Here is a 21732-nt window from a genome sequence, read left to right on the forward strand (position 1 = left end):
TGCCCAATTCTCGCCATTTGCGGGAAGTTTTACGTTTCTGTTACAATTCGAAAAAAATGCAACTGAAGCGCATCGAATGCACTCAGAAGCTTACGGTGATGCAGCTCTGAGTAAAAGAACGCGTCGGAAGTGGTTTCAACGTTTTAAAAATGGTCATTTCAATGTCGAAGACAAACATGGTGGTGAAAGAGAAAAAATTTTCAAAGATGAACAACTGCTTGATGAAGATTCGTGCCAAACCCAAGAAGAGCTTGCCGAACCGTTGGAAGTGAGTCAGCAAGCCATTTCAAAACGTCACATTCAGAATTCAGAAAGAAGGAAACTGGGTGCCGTACGAGTTGAAACCGAGGGACATCGAGCGCCGTCTATTTGTGTGTGAGCAACTGCTTCAAAGACAAATCGTAAGGGGTTTTTACATCGAATCGTAACCGGTGACGGAAAGTGGGTTCGATACGATAATCCTAAACGCAGAAAATCATGGGGAAAGTCCGGGCATACTATTTCGTCGAAGGCAAAACCGAATATTCACGGCGCCAAGGTTATGATTTGTATTTGGTGGGATCAGCTCGGTGTGATTTACTACGAGCTCTTAAAACCGGGTGGAACCATCACAGAAGATCGCTACCGAACGCAACTGATGCGCCTTAGTAGCTCGCTAAAAGAAAAGCGGCCACAATATCAAGAGCGACATGACAGAGTCCAACACCAACACTCCAACACGACAATGCTCGGCCTAACGTTGCAAAAGTGGTCAAAAAGTACCTGGAAACGCTGAAATTGGAAGTCTTGCCACCGACCCGCCGTATTCCCCAGATGTTGCCCCTTCTGACTTCCACCTATTCCGTTCGATGGCACACGGCCTGGCAGATCAACATTTTCAATCCTTCGAAGAGTTGGAAAAGTGGATTGCTTCATGGATAGCGTCAAAAGAGGACTCCTTTTTTCGAGCCGGGATCCGAAAATTGCCGGAAAGATGGGAGAAAGTTGTCGCTAGCGACGGACAATACTTTGAATAATACACTCTGTAAGCACTTTTTCGCAATAAAGCTTTTCATTTTGAAAAAAAAAATGGCGGATGCAAAGTTGTGCACCTGATAAGATATACAGATGATCTCAAACTCCACGCATCATCACAAGTCTTTTTGATCTGTTGTGTTCTACAAATGGACATTAAGAGGGTTTCAGATTGGTGTGATAGATAGCTTACATTTCATTGAAAAGGAATATCGAATAGTTCTTTTGAGATCTATTTAAGGTTTTCAAAAGAGCGGATTTATTGATATTGTTTCATGTTAAACAAAATCGGGTCTGGTTTTTTTTCTATATGAAACTTCTGCTGCTCAATATTGTGGAAAATAATTGCCACTGGTGATAGGCCTCAATAGCAGTTGAAAATTTTTGAGCGCGTTTGTTCGCTGAAAAACTTAGGCGATTTTCAAGTTCGTCATGATCACAGAGGCACCGATATTTTATCATTAGTCATCTGAGACGTATTCACGTGAAAAACAACATTTTGGTATCGTCGGTGTTGAACAGTCGTTCGCACCGCACGCGTATAGCTCTTGGCTCCTGGAATTTTTTTTTTCTGGCTACCTAGAGTTTCATTGATTCAAGGCTTCAGTCTTTTTCAAGGCTACCTGAATCACTAACTAAGTGACTAAGTGATACAAAGAGTGATATTAGAGTGACTAAGTGATACAAAGAGTGATATTAGAGTGACTAAGAAATTAATCAGCCTTTTTTAAGGCTAGCTAGGGGTCTAATCGAAGACTAATTTAGCCTAGTTAATTTAATTTAAAATTTCAAAAATGCCTGCGTCCAACCGGAAAGGCAACAAGCCTAAGGCTAAAAATAATTCAATACGGAATAAATCACAATCCGTTATTCAACATTTATCTAATAACATTCACGATCTTATAGAATCTGAATGTAAAAATAAAAGACAACGGACGGATTTCCCTTCCGTTGATCCTATGCCGTCTAACAATATTTACGAGATTCTTCCTGAATCCGATTGTAGCGACATAGAAGAAAGTTCTTCAAAAATTCCCAAAATGGACGCTTGTCGTTCTGGGAAGAAACATCAATCTATGCCACCAGTGACGGTGATGATTTCCGACTTCAAAGCATTCCGTACTGAGCTTTCTACTTTTCTCCCGGAAGTAAAAGTCTCATTTCAAATCGGACGAAGAGGAGAATGTCGAGTCTTGGTGGATGGATTGGAAGATTACGAACGTCTTATTCGATATTTGTCCGAGAAACTTCATAAATTTTATTCATATGATATAAAATCAGACAGACCCTTCAAGGCTGTCTTGAAAGGATTATCAAATGATCAAAGTATTGATGAAATTAAAAATGAACTAAAAGAACTGCTTGGTTTTGCCCCTTCCCAAGTAATACTTATGAAAAAAAGAGCGAATGGTACTTCTAAACCACGCTCTGGAATTTCCCATGAACTTTACCTAATACACTTCAATCGAAGTGATGTAAACAATTTGAAAATTTTAGAAAAAGTACGTTTCATTTCCCACATTAAAATTCATTGGGAACATTATAAACGGCATAATCGTATTGCAAACTTAACGCAATGTCGTCGTTGCCAAGGCTTCGGTCATGGAACCAAAAATTGTCATATGGATATACGGTGTTTGAATTGTGGTAAATCGCATTCGAAAGACGTTTGTCCAATGAATGAAACCACTGATGAATTTTCATGTTCAAATTGCAATGGAAATCATAAATCCAATTTTTTGAAATGTCCTGTCAGGGAAAAAATTTTAAACGCTCGTTCGCTTCGACAACAAGTCAAATCAACGACCTTAAATTTACAGAACATACCTGAAAATCAGAAAACCGTTACAGGTGCCACGCCTAATTCTTTTAAGGCACTGATTTCTTCTAAACAAAAAACAGGTACGCCTGCCAATTCGTCTTCTAACGAAAACAATTTATTGACAGGTAGATCGACCTCGTCATCATCTTCTTCTAATGTCAGTTATGCTGGTATATTAGGTAGAAATCTATCACCTATTTCTTCTAATGTAAATAATCAAAACACAGGACCGCCTTGCAGTTCTTCTTCTAACGAAAACAATTTATTAATAGGTAGACCGGCCAAATCATCTTCTTCTAATGGCAGTCTACCTACAAATATTCCTTCAATACCATTCGCTTCTTTAAATGAAGTCGATTTAGGCGATATAACTGAAAATAAAATGATCTACCTACAAGATCAACTTTTTCAAATGATCATCCAAATGAATTCGACTTCATCACTTTTTGAAGCATTTCAAATCGGATGGAAATTTGCAAATAATATTATAATGAATTTAAAATTTAACAGTGATGTTAAATAATTATTTGAATATTTTAAATTGGAATGCTCGATCTTTGAAATCGAGTGAAGATGAATTTTATAATTTTCTCAAAGTTCACAAAATTCATATTGCCATTGTGACAGAAACTTTTCTTAAACCAAATGTAAAATTGAAAAGTAATCCACATTATGTGGTTCATCGATTTGACAGGTTTACTGGAATGGGTGGTGGAGTTGCCATTTTTGTCCAACGGCAAATTAAACATCGAATTTTACCTTCTTTCAATACTAAAGTTATTGAAAGCTTGGGAATCGAAGTTGAAACCATTCATGGAATTTATTTCATCGCTGGAGCATATTTGCCATTCCAATGCACCGGCGATCAATTAAATTTCTTTAAAGGCGATTTGCAAAAACTTACAAGATATCGATCGAAATTTTTCGTAATAGGGGACTTAAATGCTAAGCATGTCCAGTGGAATTGTAGGCAAAATAACAGTAATGGTAAAATACTTCATAATCAACTCTCAGCTGGTTACTTCACAGTTCTTCATCCCAGTAATCCTACTTGTTTCTCTTCCGTGAAAAACCCGTCTACAATTGATCTGGTTCTAACAGATCAAAGTCACATTTGTAGTGAACCGATTACTCATGCTGACTTTGACTCAGATCATCTTCCTGTAACATTCAGACTTTCCAACGAAGCTATAATTAATCCAATTAGTTATATTTTCAACTATCATAGAGCTAATTGGTTGGATTACAGATCTCACATTGAAAATCATGTGGATGATGAAACTATTTTAGAAAATTCTGCGGACATCGACACAGCAATTGATAATTTGAATCATTATATTATCGAAGCTAGAAATCTTTCAGTTCCCAAAGCTCAAACTAAATTAAATTCTCCTATCATCGATGACAATCTTCAACTGCTCATTCGGTTGAAGAATGTTCGTCGACGACAATATCAACGTTCTCGTGATCCTGCTATGAAAAACATAGTTAAGGATTTACAAAAAGAAATTAAACATAGATTTACTCTTTTGCGAAATGAAAATTTCGCTAAAGAAGTTGAACAAATTAAACCATATTCTAAACCTTTCTGGAAACTTTCTAAGGTTCTTAAGAAACCTCAGAAACCAATTCCTGCTCTCAAGGAAGGAAATCAAATACTTCTTACAAATGGTGAAAAAGCTCAAAAGCTAGCTCAGCAGTTCGAGAGTGTCCACAATTTTAATTTAAACGTTGTGAGTCCTATTGAAAATGAAGTCTCACTGAAGTATGATCATATTTCAACCCAAGTGTTATCACACGATGACATTATTGAGACGAGTTTTGATGAAATTAAATCAATTATTAGGAAACTCAAAAACATGAAGGCTCCTGGTAATGATGGAATTTTTAATATTCTTATTAAAAATCTTCCTGATGTTGCCTTGAGACTCCTGGTTAAAATTTTCAACAAGTGTTTTTCATTAGCTTACTTCCCAAAAAGATGGAAAAACGCTAAAATAATTCCTATCCTAAAACCTGATAAAAACCCAGCAGAAACATCAAGCTATCGACCAGTTAGCTTACTTTCTTCTATCAGTAAACTTTTTGAAAAAATTATCTTGTTGAGAATGATGACTCATATAAATGAGAATTTAATTTTTTCACCAGAGCAGTTTGGATTTCGTCATGAACATTCAACTACTCATCAACTTGTAAGAGTTACGAACATGATAAAAACAAATAAATCTTCTGGGTTATCCACTGGAGTTGCTCTTCTAGACATAGAAAAAGCATTCGACAGTGTTTGGCACAAAGGTTTAATAGCAAAAATGTCTGATTTCCAGTTTCCTATTTATTTGATCAAAATGATTCAAAATTATTTAACTGATCGTACTCTTCAGGTTAGCTATCAGAATTGTAAATCTGAATTGCTACCCGCACGAGCCGGTGTTCCGCAGGGTTCGAGCGTAGCTCCAATCTTGTATAATATTTTCACTTCTGATCTTCCAAATCTACCCGTTGGTTGTCAGAAATCGTTATTCTGTGACGACACAAGTCTGTTAGCCACAGGTAGAAATCTAAGAGTGATCTGCAGTCGCCTACAAAGAAGTTTAAATATTTTCAGTGATTATCTGTCAAAATGGAAAATTAAACCAAATGCAGCAAAAACGCAATTAATTATCTTTCCTCACAAGCCAAGAGCTTCTTTTCTTAAACCAAACAATAATCACATTCTCAAATTGAATGGCTTGGAATTGACATGGTCTGATCAAGCTAAATACTTAGGTTTAACGTATGACAAAAAACTCACTTTCAAGGATCACATTGAAGGAATCCAGGCAAAGTGTAATAAATATATTAAATGTTTATATCCTCTTATAAACAGAAATTCTAAGCTCTGTCTAAAAAACAAATTGTTAATTTATAAACAAATTTTCAGACCAGCCATGCTTTATGCGGTACCAATTTGGTCAAGCTGTTGTTCCACCAGGAAGAAAACGCTTCAAAGGATTCAGAATAAAATTCTGAAAATGATTCTGAAGCGTCCTCCCTGGTTTAGTACAAATGAGTTACACAGACTCACAAATATAGAACCATTAGATGTAATGTCACATAATATTATAAGCAAATTCCGACAAAAATCGATGCAATCTTCAATTGAATCGATTCGCTCTCTGTATTAGTTAGTAAGTTAGTATATAAGTTCCTTTTCCCCATTACACAATACAAGTAGGTTTAGAATTTTCCCTACACAAAAATCTCAGAATTGCGGAAGCAAATGATGTCTTCATGGTAATAACCAAATCATATATATATAACAGGGCTGAAAAGTCACCACTTGTGGCTGAACACCCAATTTAAATCTTAATAATTTAATTTTAACTCATATTCCAATAAATAGTTATTTAAAAAAAAAAACATTTTGGTAAGATGTAGTTTTTAGCAGAAAATTTTGAAACAAATTATCAGCCAGACGGATTATGCAACATTAAAGTTAAAGAGCTTTCATCCCCGGCAGAAGCTTGGCATCTTCGCATCCATCAAACGTACTCAAGCTGTCTCGGAATGTGGTGTGTTCGTGCCCCCATTCGTGACGAGGTTACAACGCGCCTTTGGTTGAAGAGACGTCTAATCTCCACAGGGTAATTTGAGTAAACATCAGTAGCCAACTCTGTTTATGACATGTTTTAGTAGAAATTTATTCTAAACAACCTCTCCGTCCCGTCTCGTCCTGTCCCGGCTGCGGATCTCAGCCATTGCAGTCAGTTATAATCATCGTCTCTCAAACACAGAGGATAAATATGTTGCTCATTGCTGCCTGCCTGCCTTCCACGGTCCTGACATGAACACACACACACACACACGCGCGCTACTAAAACTGTCTTCGCTGGGTTTGGCAAATTCTGCCCAGAACAGAGAACCCCCCAAAAACTTAGAACTGGTATGGGGAAAGGTATAATTTTCGCATTCTCATCTCCGTTCTGCACAGCTCATACTGCTGAGTAAAATTGCTCCGAGGGAATCGTTTGCATCTGCCTGGAGTCGAATGTTGTTTCTGCCAAGTAACGAGGCAGACGAGACAATTCTTTGTTCAGACGGCAAGTAAATAGTTTAATCTCTCCGTGGAATTCTAAGCTTCGGGTTTAGCGAAACTAGATAAATGTCATATTTTGATTGGCACCCAAAGAAAAAAACAATCAGAATCTTGACCATAATTGAAACAATTTTCTTTCCCGACAGGTTACTGTTTCAACGGGGTCTGCCCGACGACGGCGGCTCAGTGCGAGCGCATCTGGGGCTACAGTGGCACTGGAGCCGATCGCGTGTGCTACGAGCAGTTCAACTCCAAGGGTTCGATCAACGGACACTGCGGGAAGGACACCAACGGCAACTACATCAAGTGCGAACCGGAGTAAGTATTTCGGAGTTTAATATTTTTTAACCAAGTTCCAAGTTTTTCAGTCTATCTAGAAGCCAAGCTCTCGACGATGACGTTGAATTGAACCGTGTAAACAAGGCCATTCGGTAGTAGAGCAAGCAAGCAAGCAGTAAATTTTCTTCGTATTGTGCATCACCGTAATCCACGGACACAAAAGTGCAGCGTCAACAAGTTTTAACTTCCGGGGTTTTGTACACCCGGCGGCAACGGCGGCGGCAAGGATCATTAATCAAAGCAATGATGAATTTCCTGACCCAGCAAGCAAAAGCAGCTCCCGGGAGGCGCTCGTGACGATTGCAAAACCCCTTTTGGTGGTTCGGAAAATCCAGCACTGATGAACGGCTCCGTCGGGAGCAAGAATTACGAAGCATTCTCTGGATGGCTACGACGACAACGTGGTCTCTGACAACGTGTCACTGCAAATTAATGATCGTAGTTGCCCACTGCTGACAGTCTCTCCACCTTTACTTTCTCCAGTCGGATGGAAAGGCTTTTCGGAGCTTAATCATGACTTACCTATTTTGCACAGCAGTTGCAATTCCGAACAGCAGCAGCAGTAGTGACAATCGAATATTTGTCTCCAGGAGGAAATTATTTCCGTTTCCCGCCGGGCAGGACAAATACATGCCAACCAGCACAAAATCCCGAAGGAGACAGACACCAAGACGAAGATGAACGGACCATTATTCATTACGGAATTAATAATTATCTTTGTAAATAATAATGATACTGTTATTAGTCAGCACATCTTGCTAGGAGCAGAACATGCAATTCCTTAGACTTGGTTGATTGGCGATTCGATTCGGTCGATTGAAACAGGGCACGCTACGGACACGAACAAGATAACCCAAGTTTGTCGGGCATGTTTGTTCTTGTCCTGCCGTTGCAGTTGAACACTAAATAAGCAGTATAATTTGTAGCACAGTCTAGCTAGTCTACACTTCCGCGTCGTGTCGGTTTGTGCAATGATGATTCTACTAACCTGTTTGGCTGTGACTGCATTTGACTCCGATGTTTACACCCGGCTCGACCAAATGTTGGAATAGGACATGAAGCCTAACTCATCCGTACATCGATTGTGTGAGCTCTCAGCGGGAAAGTCTATCCAGGCGCCTATATCAATGTTGCAATACACGGCATCCAAATCAGTTACCAAAGCTGAAAACGCTTCCTTACTGACCACCACCACCACCACCAGTTCCACCACAGGGCAAATCCTTGCGAATGCGTGTAATCAACGCTGCGGCTAAATTACACGACAAAGCCTTTAAATGAAGCATATTACACAAAGCAGAGCTAGTGCTACGGCATCAACTATGCCATTCATCATTAAGCGCCACCGACACCGACGGAGAGACGGCGGGTTCTAGCCTTTAGAACTAATGTGCGTATTTTGAAACGCGCCGTAAATGCAGTGGTGCACCGCCGAGCAGAACCGCAGCACGGAACCGCCGCTATTGTTTGCACCTTCCACAGCGGTCAAAAAGCCGTTCTCGACATCCATACTAACCAACATTATCATTGTCTGTCTTTCTCTCTCTCTCTCTCTCTCTATTTCGCTATAACTCGATCGACCACACACAACAGGAACATCCAGTGCGGTTCGCTGCAGTGTAAGGACGGCGATCGGACGCCGGTGGAGGACTGCAGTGACCATCTTTACTCTAGGGCAATTATTTCAATTAAGGGAATCGAGTATGAATGCAAGTGAGTATAGCCTTCGCCGGTGTGCCATTAGGCGCTGCCAGCCAATTTCCCAACCGAACACTACTAGACAGTGGCGCGAAGAAATGATGCATGTTCTCCCGTTGCTCCGTCCTATCATCACAGGTCGATAACCGGCTCGTCGACCGGGGCGGCCACACCGCCGTTCGGGTTGGTCCGCGACGGGACACCGTGCGGCGATAATCTGATCTGCGTCAACCAGACCTGCGTCAGCATATTCCCGTACATCGACCAGACCAAGTGTCCCAGCAATCACAACAACCTGGAGTGCTCCGGAAATGGGGTGAGTTACCAGCAGCGAATGGTCGTGTATTACCAAAAAAAAAAAGAAAACCGGCACTGATTACATTATGCAGTGCGCTGATGACAAGCGCATTCGAATGGAAAGGGTAAAATGAAATGATATTTTCACTTTCGTTGGCAAGATAAACAACCCATGAAAATGCTTCGAAGAACTGTTACTAAATACAACAATTTAACCCATGAAGAACCTACACAACTCGACGTTTAATGATTTTTGTTTAGACCGAGAGTCGTCTCGAGGTTGTACTAAATTTTTATCAGTATCCAATGAAAAAAAAAACACGAATCATTACCGACAACCTCTCCTACATATCACCGGAAACCTTAGATGATAAAGTATCCACAATCAAACGGTTGTCGGCTGTCCGTATTCAAACTTAATTTGTTCCGCTTTCCGTCGGCTTTCTCCGCGTAATAATCTTCCGTGTGCGTCATCGTTGCCACAATGCCGAGGATCCGATTTCAGCAGTTTTTAATGGCATAGGTTTCCATTTCGAGACTGATATAGTTGGAAACCTGTCAACCGCGTCTGGTTTTCATCGTTCACGAACGAAAATTTCAACTCTAGTCGCGCAAAGTGGGAGGGTAATGTCAGAGACACAACCGATCTGACGTGAACACAGGCAGTTGAAATTGGAGCTCATCATTTTCTGTTTTAGGCACCCTTTCTTTATTTTTGAGGCTCTCAGTTGGCTGGTGACGCTACTATAATGACATAATGTACTCAAAAGTGTCCCAAATTGATGCTGATTGTGTCAACTAATTGAGTAGAAACATTTCGATTGGTTATAAGCATTTGGTAAAGTACCTCCTAATGTTGTCATCCGGAAGCTACAGCAACTTGGATTATCTCCATTGGTTAACCAAATGGTTGCCTCTGAATGCGCTGCATCTATCAGAATTGCTACCGCATATTCAAATTTGCTCGAAATGCCAACCGGCATGTTTTTCCAAGGAAGCCACTTGAAACCACTAATATTCGTTTCATTTATCAATGATACCTGCACTTGCATAAAACCGTAAAAACCGTTCAGGTTATCTTAAAATGTTCACCTTTTCGGATCATATTCCCGCAACAACGGTGAAGGTATTTGCATTATTCGGTTTCTAAAAAAGCTCCTAGTACACCGAAGACTTTTTAATGCGATTTTTATGCGGTTTTTTTTCACACCCTGGTTGTTTCGTCTAAAATGTTGTTGATTTCACTGACATATCTGTTGATGTCGCCATAACCGATTCATATAAACGAAATTGCTGTTTCGAATGCTGCAAAAAAGGCAAAACAAAAATCTTCTTCATTTCAACAAAAAAAGGTTCCATGTTGAAATTTTTTTCAGTTGTGAAGTGGCGGTAATTGTATTTTCTTGAAAGTGGATCTATAGCATTGGGCTTATCAGAATAAGCTTTTGAAAACGGAATTAGAAATGCTCCTCCAGCGAGCCATTCTGTAAGTGGAGTAAAAAAATAGTTGTTTCAAATAACAAAATCGTATTCAGTGGCAGACCGTAACCGTGAATACTTTTCTTTCATATCTGCATTTTCCAACTCCATCTCTGTAAGCTAGCTCTCAGAGAATGACATTACAACAGTATTGAAAAACGTAGACGCCTCTGAAGGGCCTGGACCTGATAGTATACCACCAATATTTTCAAAAAAATCTTTCTGAAGAACTTACACTAACACTACAACTACTTTTTAACTATTGATCGTTTCATGTTGAATAACGTAAATGGCAATTGAACGTCATTTATGTCTGTTACGGTCCCGGGTTGGCGGTTCAATGCATAGGGCACTGGTCTTACAATCCAGTAGTCGTATGTTCGAACCCCGACATGGAAGGATTCGTAGTGTCAGTAGAATCGTAGCACCAGCCATGCAATGGTTCTGTACACTCTGAATCGGCTGTGAAGTCTATTGAAACAGAAGGTCAAATTCCACCACAGGAATGTAATATCAAGGCTTTGCTTTTTATGTCTGTTACATAGTTGACGTTTCATGGAAGTGAAAGTATGCGGAAGAGCATGAGAATTAATTGTAAAATAAATTTTCCATGTACTGAAATTTTGTGCTAGGGCAAATAACCGCTTTTGATATTTTTACGCTTCGTCTTTGACTCATAACTGCAGTGCAGTTCAAATTAAATTGCGTAATGCTAAATTCGACAGTTCAATTTGAACCTCATCAGCCAAAGACGAAACGGTGCCCTAGCACAAAATTTGGCCAACCCCTAAAATGATCAAACTTGCATCGGCCAGGAAAAAAAAGCGAAAACACGTTTTCGTTCGGCACGTCAGTGAAGACATTGCACTCCGTTGCAAAAAAAATGGAGTTTTCTGCAAATAACATAAACTTTACGTCTGCTTAGCGAACTGCCGAGTTTAGCATTAAACAGTTCAATTTGAACTGGTCTGCACTGATAATTCGAAGGCGAAACGTAAAAATATTAAGAAATTAGAAAAGCTCTTCCAGTGAGCCATTCTGCAAGTGGAGCAAAAATTTCTGAATGCCCTCTGAACATTTTGCTGGTTAATACCATCATAATCGATTGTTGCATTTCTATACCATCTGTTAGTTTAGTGTTAAAGCTGTAGGCAGCTACTTAGACAAAATTTCGTTAACGATTTATTAATTTAGTTGGTTTGACGTAAAGTCGCCATAACTGAGTTTTGTTTTGCAATGACTGAGTGGAAACAGCCAAATGAGCTTGAGCTTGAGCGACCACCCCTGGTTGCTACTCCGTTACTGATTGGGATTTACTGAAATTGTACAGGGAATTTCTAGATGATCCAACCTGGGCCTGGTAAATCATCCTGGGCCTGGTAAATCATCCTTCAATGTACATCTTCTGGTAACCCCAGAATTCATTGATCAGTACCGGCGCCGGCCAGGCCCGAACGTAGATCGTCTAAGGAATGGGAAGGGATGTTAGTCCAACACTTGTTGTTACTAGAGGCCGTATATACTACAGCGCACTCCACAAGTGTCACGGGAGAAGGGTATTTGTTAGTAAAAATTTCAGTATTGGTATTATTCGCGCGCGACTCAGTATGTTCCGGTTTTAAGATGCTCGGATGCACCACTAAACTCACTGACTTCCCGAGTGAACGTTTCAGCAATATCCTATACTAAAGTCCCGGGAAGTCTTGATTCACAGCTCTTATTCGAGAAAACTGAAGAAAAATTAGCAATACTATCTCGAAAAAAATAAAAACTTCCCTATTTGTTTTATGAATGAAATTACGTGATACAAAATAAACGAGTGAATAGGATTTAGACAAAATAGTTGATTCATTGCATTGACATATTCTAAACAGTTGTTATAAAATCATTTTAAATTACCAAATAAAGGTCAACAGATTTTACGCGAGTCTTGATTCTGTATTATTTCCGCTTTATTGTTTTGATTATTTAATTAATTGGTTATATTGGTTGATCTGGGCAGGCGGCTACCGAGAAAAACATTAATTTATTGTTTGAAATATTAATATCAAGTGTTTTTACCTTTTTTTTACAATGTATTCAATATACCGATACATGTTATCTCTTTTATTAACTTTGTAATATAAACGGATTTGCGCAATGGTTGATTTTTATCATTCATTTTATAATCCTGAAAAACAACCAATAACATGGAAGAAGAAATCATTCCTAATAAAACTTTTCTCCGAAGCTAGACGGAAATTGATAGGTTGAATAAAGAGATGATTTAGTAAAATAGAGTAATCAGAAGAAAAACATTGAAAATATCTGATAACTGAAAGGAAAAAGAAACTCCTGCAATTGTCGCCTTTTACGACATGGAAGCAGGAACCCAGTGGATCTATTCTTGGTTCATTTTTTCCCGCCGGATTCCATACGGCGTCTAGGCTGGTACTGTCCGGAGAGAGATAATAGGTACTTTCAATCTCCTAGTGGACCCCAGCCCCTCATATGTTGGAAAAGCCAAATGAATGAGAAACTCTCACAAAAGATGTTTTTTTTTTGGAGACAAGATACGCTCACAAACAGGACTGTAACCTGCATTCTTATGCAATTTGTGTATACGCGTTTACCATTCCCGCCACCCTGAGCTGTGGTAGACACAGTTCTATCTCAAAACTGCGTTGGTAAGCGTATATCGAACAACGGTCCAAATCCTAGCCGCCTCACGAGCGGTACCATATGCCCAAAACATCTTCTCTGTTCATTAGACAACAAACACTAGGCTTCTCGCTCTATACCTATTTGCCGCTCAAGCACTGAGTAGGAGAATATGTTAATAATGGCTTGTTACTTTCTCGACTATGCCAGTCGCTTTAATAGATTAGGGGCTGGGGTCCACTAGGAGATTGATAGTACCTATTAGCTCTCTCCGGACAGTACCAGCCTAGATGCCGTGTGGAATCCGGCGGAAAAAAATGAATCAAGAATAGATCCACTGGGTTCCTGCTTCCATGTCGTAAAAGGCGACAATTGCAGGAGTTTCTTTTTCCTTTCAGTTATCAGATATTTTCAATGTTTTTCTTCTGATTACTCTATTTTACTAAATCATCTCTTTATTCAACCTATCAATTTCCGTCTAGCTTCGGAGAAAAGTTTTATTAGGAATGATTTCTTCTTCCATGTTATTGATTGTTTTTCAGGATTATAAAATGAATGATAAAAATAAACCATTGCGCAAATCCGTTTATATTACAAAGTTAATAAAAGAGATAACATGTATCGGTATATTGAATACATAGTAAAAACGTGATTAATCCACCTAGCAGTGAGATGATACCTTTTTTTTATCAATACGCATGTGTTTTTGCATTGATATTCTTAGGTGTTTTAGTTCTCATGACATTATTTTAATTATCGTCGTTTTAATCGGCAAATTGAGATTTTAATCACTCATTACCCTGTAATGCCGAAACTGCAAAACATATCGAATTTCAATCTTAGCGTGTGACAATCGATTGAACATTCCATGAGATGTCGAAGTAAGTTCCACTTTAGAGTTTTTCGTCATTATTTATGGTACTTCCAGAGCCGGTATTCAGGAATTAGCATAGCCCAAAATGATTCGAATGGCCATAAATTATTACGCCAAACAATTTACATGAAATTTATAAACTCATCATCTGTAATTCCAGAATCGGATTAAATTCACCAATTTTGTATGGGACCTTAAGTCCTGTAATATTTGTTTTTGAAGTTCGATTTGGTCTTTTTTGAGTAAATGATTGGGCTTTGAGAATCGATTCGATACTGGAACCGGAATTCTAAAATCGGTGTAGCCGAAATCAGTTAAATTCACCTGAGGAGTGAGTAGACATCTTTGAGAAATTGTAGTGCGAATTGAAATTTGGGGATACATTCCGAATCCAAAAACGAATACCGCTTAAACTGAAATAAATTTATTTGGTGATCGACTATCCAAATCTGCAAACCCGATAAACCTGATTAATTTTTGTGTAATGGACATTTTTATACTAACCACCCTTCATTTTCTAAACCAGAAGTCGGATCTGACTAAAAAGTAAGAGGTTTTATAGGATTTTAAGACCTCTCATTTGAATCATAGACGATTCTTAGATTTCATTTTAATCTTAGATCGGTTCAGCCATCTACGAGAAAAATTAATTGCATTATTTTAATTTCGTTTCACATATCATTCTGTTGTTCCGCAATCAGAAGTCGGATCCAAACGTAATTCAGGAACCTTGTTTGGGAGTATACGACTTTTCATATGAATCTGAGTTTGTAGAAAACGGTTGAACCATCTCCGAGAAAATTGAGTGAAATTATTTGTCACACACGCATTTGCTGATCTCGACGAACTGAGTCGTATGGTATATGGAAGTCATGTTCTTCCAGCATTTATTGCTGTAAATAGTTTAAATCAATATAATTATGGAATTACTTCCAACTCGATAATGCTGGTATCATCTGGTTTACATATGCCAAATTCGAAAGATTATGTTGCCAAAAATGAACCGTGCTAAAATTGGTCCGAGGCAAATTGTCATAAAAAAGGATGCTGTACACAGTCTTTTTGGTACTTAGAAACAATTATATGTAACAGTATAAAAAATCGTGTTTCATGTTGCTCCCAAGCATTGCTTTTTCATACAGCGCTCAAAATTCCTTCTACTGGAATAAGGCTTACACAAAAATATCGATATCTCCGTTAAAAATGGACGGATTTAAACAATCTATGGCTTGTTGGATAGGTATTACCCAGCGAAATCTAAGTCTGGAAACATATTCTGTTTTCAAGGTCAAATGTGATAGATACTGTCAAAAAACTGAAAATTTTGACATAAAACTTCGTATAACTCAAAAAGTAAACATCCGATCTCAAAACCATTCAATAGCGTTCTGGGTGACGGGAAGACCTTTCATTTGCGGCTAGTTTGATCAAAATCGGTCCAGCCATCTCTGAGATCTCGACCTCTTAGTTGACAACACACATACAGACACACACACATACACACACACACACAGACATTTGCTCAGTTCGTCGAGCTGAATCGATTGGTATATGACATTCGGCCCTCCGGGCCTCGGAAAATTTTTCGAAAGTTTGAGCGAATTCTATACCTATTTTTTATATATATAAAAAAAGGTAAAAACACTTGATATTAATATTTCAAACAGTAAATTAATATTTTTCTCGGTAGCCGGCTGCCCAGATCAACTAATATAACCAATTAATAATTTTAATAAATAATTAAAATAATAAAGCGGAAATAATAAAGAATCAAGACGCGTGTGAAATCTGTTGACCATTGTTTGGTGATTTAAAATGTTTTTATAATAACTGTTTAGAATATTTGAATGCAATGAATCAACTTTTTTGTCTAAATCCTATTCGCTCGTTTATTTTGTATCACGTAGTTTCATTTATAAAAACGTGCTTAATCCACCTAGCAGTGAGATGATACCTTTTTTTTATCAATCCGCATGTGTTTTTTTGCATGACTAAAAAAAACGCGAAAGGTAGATGCATAAACGAGTGACTGCATACTCGACAGCCGGCTGTCCGGAGTTTTGTCAATTTCGGAGATTGACTGTTTCGTGCATTATATTGCCAGCACAAAGTAACACATAAAACCATAATACTTTAAAACATTCTTGGTAGCCGGCTACCCAGAGCAATAAACACATGATAACATTATTAAAACATTTACTAACAAAGTATCCTCTCCTGTGATGCACGTGGGAATGCAGAGGATTCCTCGGTTCCTAGTAGCAACATGCATCGAACTAACAATCCTTTCCCTCCCAAGTAGATCTGCATTCGGACGTGGCCGGCGTCGGTATTGATCAGCATGCATGGTTCAATACAGTTTGCACAGTGTGAAACAATGTGTTATTCCCAAACATGTTACTTCAAAAAATCATTTTGCAATCTCAATTGGTCCAGATCAATAACGGAGTAGCAACACACGGGCGGTCTCTAATTCTAATTCTAATTCTAATTCTATGCCAGTCGCTTTAATATATTAATAAATTTTTAATAGATTTAATAGATTTTTTCCTCAAAAACCAACCCCAACCACCATTTCTAGGCTCCCTAATGAAAATCGTATTTAATTACATTACATTGCGACAAATTCCGAAGAGAATAACAAGACTAATTGCATGCATACTTTGCTGGGAGAGTTTCATTGTTCAGTTGCACGAATGAAAGCTCATTGAAGGTCTTTTTAACGCGTTTTTTATTCGTTTCGCGGCTTCTTCTACGCCTATTTCCGAAGTTACGCGGATTTCCGAAGTTATGCGGTTTTCTTGTTTCGTCTTAGAAATGCATGAAACATCGAGATCTGATGTTATCCCGAAATTATTTCTAAGTCAATTCTTTGACACTTAGAAAATTTTCGATTTAAACAATTTTTTTTTAGATTACACCAGATCTCAACTTATCACGTATTTCTAAGATATTTTGTATATTTTTTTTGTTTTGCGGGTTTTTTTACGCGGATTTCCAAAGTTCCGCGGTTTTTTTTTGCGCGGTTTTATTACGCAGTACGTATCGCCCGCGTAAAAAGAAACCTCAGTATTTGTCATTGCTCAACTGTTACCCGTATGCGATGCGTGTAATTCTTGGATGTTATTGCTAAACTGCCAACACCCTTTAATAAAAATGACAGTTTAGAAAAAAGCTATGAGTTGTTTTGCGATCGCCGGGTTGCGTGCAGATTGAAAAATAGACTGACGACATAAAAATTTGCGAAAAAGCAATCAGAGCATTATCAATCAGCAAAACGATTTCCCGGATAGAAAAAGCCTGTTCGAGTTCCGACTCTACAGTATCACTATCCCAAATTTTTATTTCGCTGACGCTTTTGTCAGTCTTGTGTGTGAAAATTAAGTACCCTGTTAAATACATGGTAAGTTAGGTCGCTCTCTAACAACATGCATTCATCCGACCTTTAAAAATCAGAGAGGTAGTTGTAACAAAATAAAAATGCCGAGATTTTCACTGCCATGTTCTCGGTGATCACCATATCCACTCTCTCGAGCTCGTTTGAAGTACACTCTAGGATCATAAAATAAATTAAAATGACTCATGGCAACTGTTTAAATTTTCCCAAGTTTTGCCTTGGGCTCAACAGTGCATTAGCAGCTCAGTTTGAAGTTTAATGTCAAAGATGCAAAGCTCAACCTAAATCACTTGCAAAATCAAATTCGTGTGTAAGGAGCTATAGTCAGAAGGGTTCAACGATATTCCTGGAGTGAATGAATCCTTTCTGTATTGACCTTAAATAGGTTTTAGCAGATTGTTTGGCATCCTTTATTGGGTGCCGAATTTACTTCTGCTCGTACAAACTGCGAATTGTTCTGCATTCATTTATGTTTTGTGCTGTTTTTCCACCTCACCCACTTCACAATTCCCTACCATGTTCCATTTATACTTTCCTTCCCATAACGAAATTGATGAGAAGCTACGGCAAGGCACTAATCTCCCAATAGCTAGGGGAACGTGCCAAAGGAGCCAATTAGTTCTGATTCCTGACATTCGTGTTATACTTCGAACAATAAATGAAAATAATTATTATTCTGAACTGAAAAAAAACTCAGTTTGAACTGCCACTATCACCAAGTAGTTCAACTTTAATTAATATTTTGAATCCGACATTGTAATGCTTGCTTGAATACAGTAAATTATGTACAGCTTCTTTTCCGATAGAAAATCAGATCTCACAGTTGAAGAGCCACAATTCTTGACTAACCAGTAGATTATCTATCATCCCTCGCAGGAGTCAATATTTCTATTAATTCCTAAGATTTTGACAATACTTTGATAGCGAGATGGAAACGACCGTTGACGTTGTGACGATAGATTTACAATACCATTATTGACTCGTGTAAGGGCCGCTATTAACAGATTCTGCCCACTTCGACTAATCAATGCGCATTTCTCACGCACCGTTGGCTGTTGGATTCTTTGTTAGTTAAATATACTCCAAACAAAGTGTGTGTGGGTTGTTTTCTATTGTGGTGTTTTCTTACCTTTTTATCTTATCTATAGTAGTATTTCCATGACCATAAATTTCGTTTCGAGTAATAAAAAATCACCACTGGAATCGCTATCACCGAAAGTCGTTTGCTTGAAAGGGTGATATCGTTGAAAGTCGTTTGACTGCGGGTAATTTCATCGAGAAACATTTCACCGCAAATAGTTTCGTCGAAAGTTGTTTGACCGAGAGTCGTTTCACCGAAAAACATTTCGCCGGAATTCGTTTGTTCGAAAGGATCATATTGTTGAAAGTTGTTTTTTTTTTGTTTCGATTATCGAGGTTTTAACCTTAAGGTCATTCGCCTCTTCGGATCAGAAAAACTTTCTGACCCTATGTGCGGCGTTGGAAATCGAACCCAGGTGGGTTGCGTGAAAGGCATGGACTTACCCATCACACTATACCCGTCCCCCGGCAAAGTTGTTTAGCCGAATGCTATTTCGCCGAAAAACGTTTCGTCGAAAGTTGTATAGCCAAATGTCATTTCGTCGAGAAACGTTTCGTCGAAAGCGTAACTTCGTTGAAAGTTGTTTAGCCGAATACCATGTTGCCGAAAGTCGTTTCGTCGAAAATGTAATTTCTCTTCTGAGATTTTTCAATTGAAGATAGCATACAAAGCCTAAATTTTAAATATGATAAAACGACCGTGTATGAAATTTAGTATTGCATTCGAGTCTAGCAGTCTTTTCAATTAGAACAGCTGCTCTACTACTTGACAGTTCGACTACTGATTTTGAGTATGATGAGTTTCACACGAGAAACGATAAAATATTTATTTTGATAGAAATAAAACCGTCCGGCGAAAACTACTGATCTTATTCAAGTGACCACTAAACTCGACTATTTCAGATATACAATTTGACCTCAACAAACAATTCTTCGTTATTTGAAATCAATTCCGATATGAATGTACGTTTAAGCGCAATGTCTTTCAGTGAAATGGCTTTCGGCGAAATGTCCCTGACCCATTGAAGGTTAGTTCCATGATATCGTATTTTTGGTATAATTCCATTGAAGCTAATATTAAAAAGGCAGTTTAAAGATCGGATTAAAAATCTATGAAAATAATAGTGGCAATAACTCATATCTACCGTTTTTATTCATACCTTCCGCAGGATTGCACGAACACCAACAAGTGCTTCTGCAAATTCGGCTGGACAGGACCGGACTGCTCGATACAAGCTCATATCACAACGACGTACGCATCCCCAGTGACAGCCTCCACACCGGATGGTCTCTCGGCCGTAATGGAAAAGAAAACCACTCGCTACGGTAAGTTGGCCACTAGTTCCAGTTTGCTGTTCATCCCCTCTCACCACTCATTATTAACACATAACCTGCCAGACAATGAATGATTCATACTCTGTTTGTTTATATTTTTCGTTTGTTCTATTCTTTTTTGAAATTTACATCTTTGTATATGTATCTAGGAATATTGCAGTTTATTTTATTTTCGTTTTCTATGTACAACTATTTTCATACTGTAGGTTTTTTGCAACTTCAATCATTCATGTTCCGTTCCGTCTTCAATCAATAATAATATTCTTTTCAATCAGAGAAACACATGTACAGAAGTGGAAGATTCTACTATTTTTTCCACCGAAACGAAGGTAAAAAACACGCAAACGATTGAACTCCAGCTCACAGCGTGGCTCGTGTGATGTTGCTTAACATCTTAGTGAAACTGTTCTCTTCATTTTCTTCTTATTGGTCATAATTCGTCAAGTAGATCTTTTGCTTCTTCAAGCGAACGAGTTCGGTTTTTATTTTGGTATGAAAAAAAAAACAAAACCCAACGTAACCGAGCTCTGTGAAGTTAGCTTAAAGAAGAAACTTGACACTTCCAGATGACTTCCAATTATAAAAAAAATACAATAATAACATTATGACAATGGTAATCGTTTACTCTCAAAATCCAATAGTTTGTTCCCCGCCCCCCACGAAAAAAAAGTAGTTTGTAGAAGCTTTGAATCCCATTAGAAAAATAGTAACTTTGGTATCTATCATCTGTCAAATCAACTTCTAACGAATTTATCAGCAATTCAGAACAGGGGCTTCTATATTCAACGATTTCAAATGGAATATCTTAGCAAAACATCAATTCGAATGTTAGGTTGTTGAAAATAGAAACGCTACTTTCGTCTGACTTGCTTTATAACGGGTACAACGGAAACAAAACGGTTCCTGGCATCATCCTCAATCCGCGTAATTCAGTTCTTTATCAATTCATTTACTATCATTTTTGTGTTTTAAAAATATCTTTCCATTCAAACGCATTAAATAAAATTGAAAACAGATTCCGATCATGAAAAATAATCAACGAAAATTTCATTTTCTCATTTTACGCGCACCTGGCTTTTCGTCCCGCCATTTTGTTTTGACTCTTTCTCTCTCGTTTTTTTGTTTTATTTGTCTTCGTTCACTCACCTTTCACCACTACCAACCAACCTCCAACATTTTGGAATTGGTCGACGTGCGGTTGCTGCCATCTTCCTACTCAACACGAAATCGAAACCGTGTCTCACCAACCTACCCACCAACACATGCACATGAATGAATTGAAACCAAAACAACAAAATAAACAATAGACCATGATCAAGGCAAAGTCAGCACTTTAGCCATGGTGATCATGCTAGTGGTGGTCGTGAAATGTGTCTTCCTCTGTTTCGCCCTAATGGCTGTCTGCTACAGGTACGAAATGATGATAGTAAAAAAACAAACAAACAACTGTTGTGGTTTATCAGTGTGAGATAGATTCGGTGTCAACGTCTTTTTTTTACTATACTATTTTCCAACTGATCGGTTTTATGGTTTTTGTTTCGATCGGACACAGTCCACTAATCAGTGAAGGCAAAATACAAGAAATCTAGTACTCATTTGTTTATTTTTTTTCCGGTCAACAGTCGCCATTTTATTTTTGTTGTTGTTGCCGCCATATCAAAGCAGTACCAGATTGAATGTCA

The 21732-nt window shown here is 38.3% G+C and overlaps 1 protein-coding gene across 12 annotated transcripts in view; it reads left to right on the forward strand.

Moving 5' to 3' along the window:
• LOC131426183 (disintegrin and metalloproteinase domain-containing protein 33) overlaps positions 1–21732 on the forward strand; it is a 1149595-nt gene that overhangs the window by 1023980 nt on the left and 103883 nt on the right. For 8 of the 12 annotated variants that reach the window (XM_058588702.1, XM_058588711.1, XM_058588701.1 and 5 more), the window contains 4 exons: positions 7058–7229; positions 8844–8963; positions 9045–9264; positions 19885–20041. In XM_058588702.1, coding sequence (XP_058444685.1) covers positions 7058–7229; positions 8844–8963; positions 9045–9264; positions 19885–20041 — 669 coding nt within the window. Of the gene's footprint in view, positions 1–7057; positions 7230–8843; positions 8964–9044; positions 9265–19884; positions 20042–21357; positions 21461–21732 lie in introns of all 12 variants that reach the window. The other 4 variants (XM_058588705.1, XM_058588706.1, XM_058588703.1 and 1 more) reach the window with 3 other exon arrangements.

The sequence above is a fragment of the Malaya genurostris genome, chromosome 1 (genome assembly GCF_030247185.1).
Source record: "Malaya genurostris strain Urasoe2022 chromosome 1, Malgen_1.1, whole genome shotgun sequence".
Classification (NCBI taxonomy): Eukaryota; Metazoa; Arthropoda; class Insecta; order Diptera; family Culicidae; genus Malaya; species Malaya genurostris.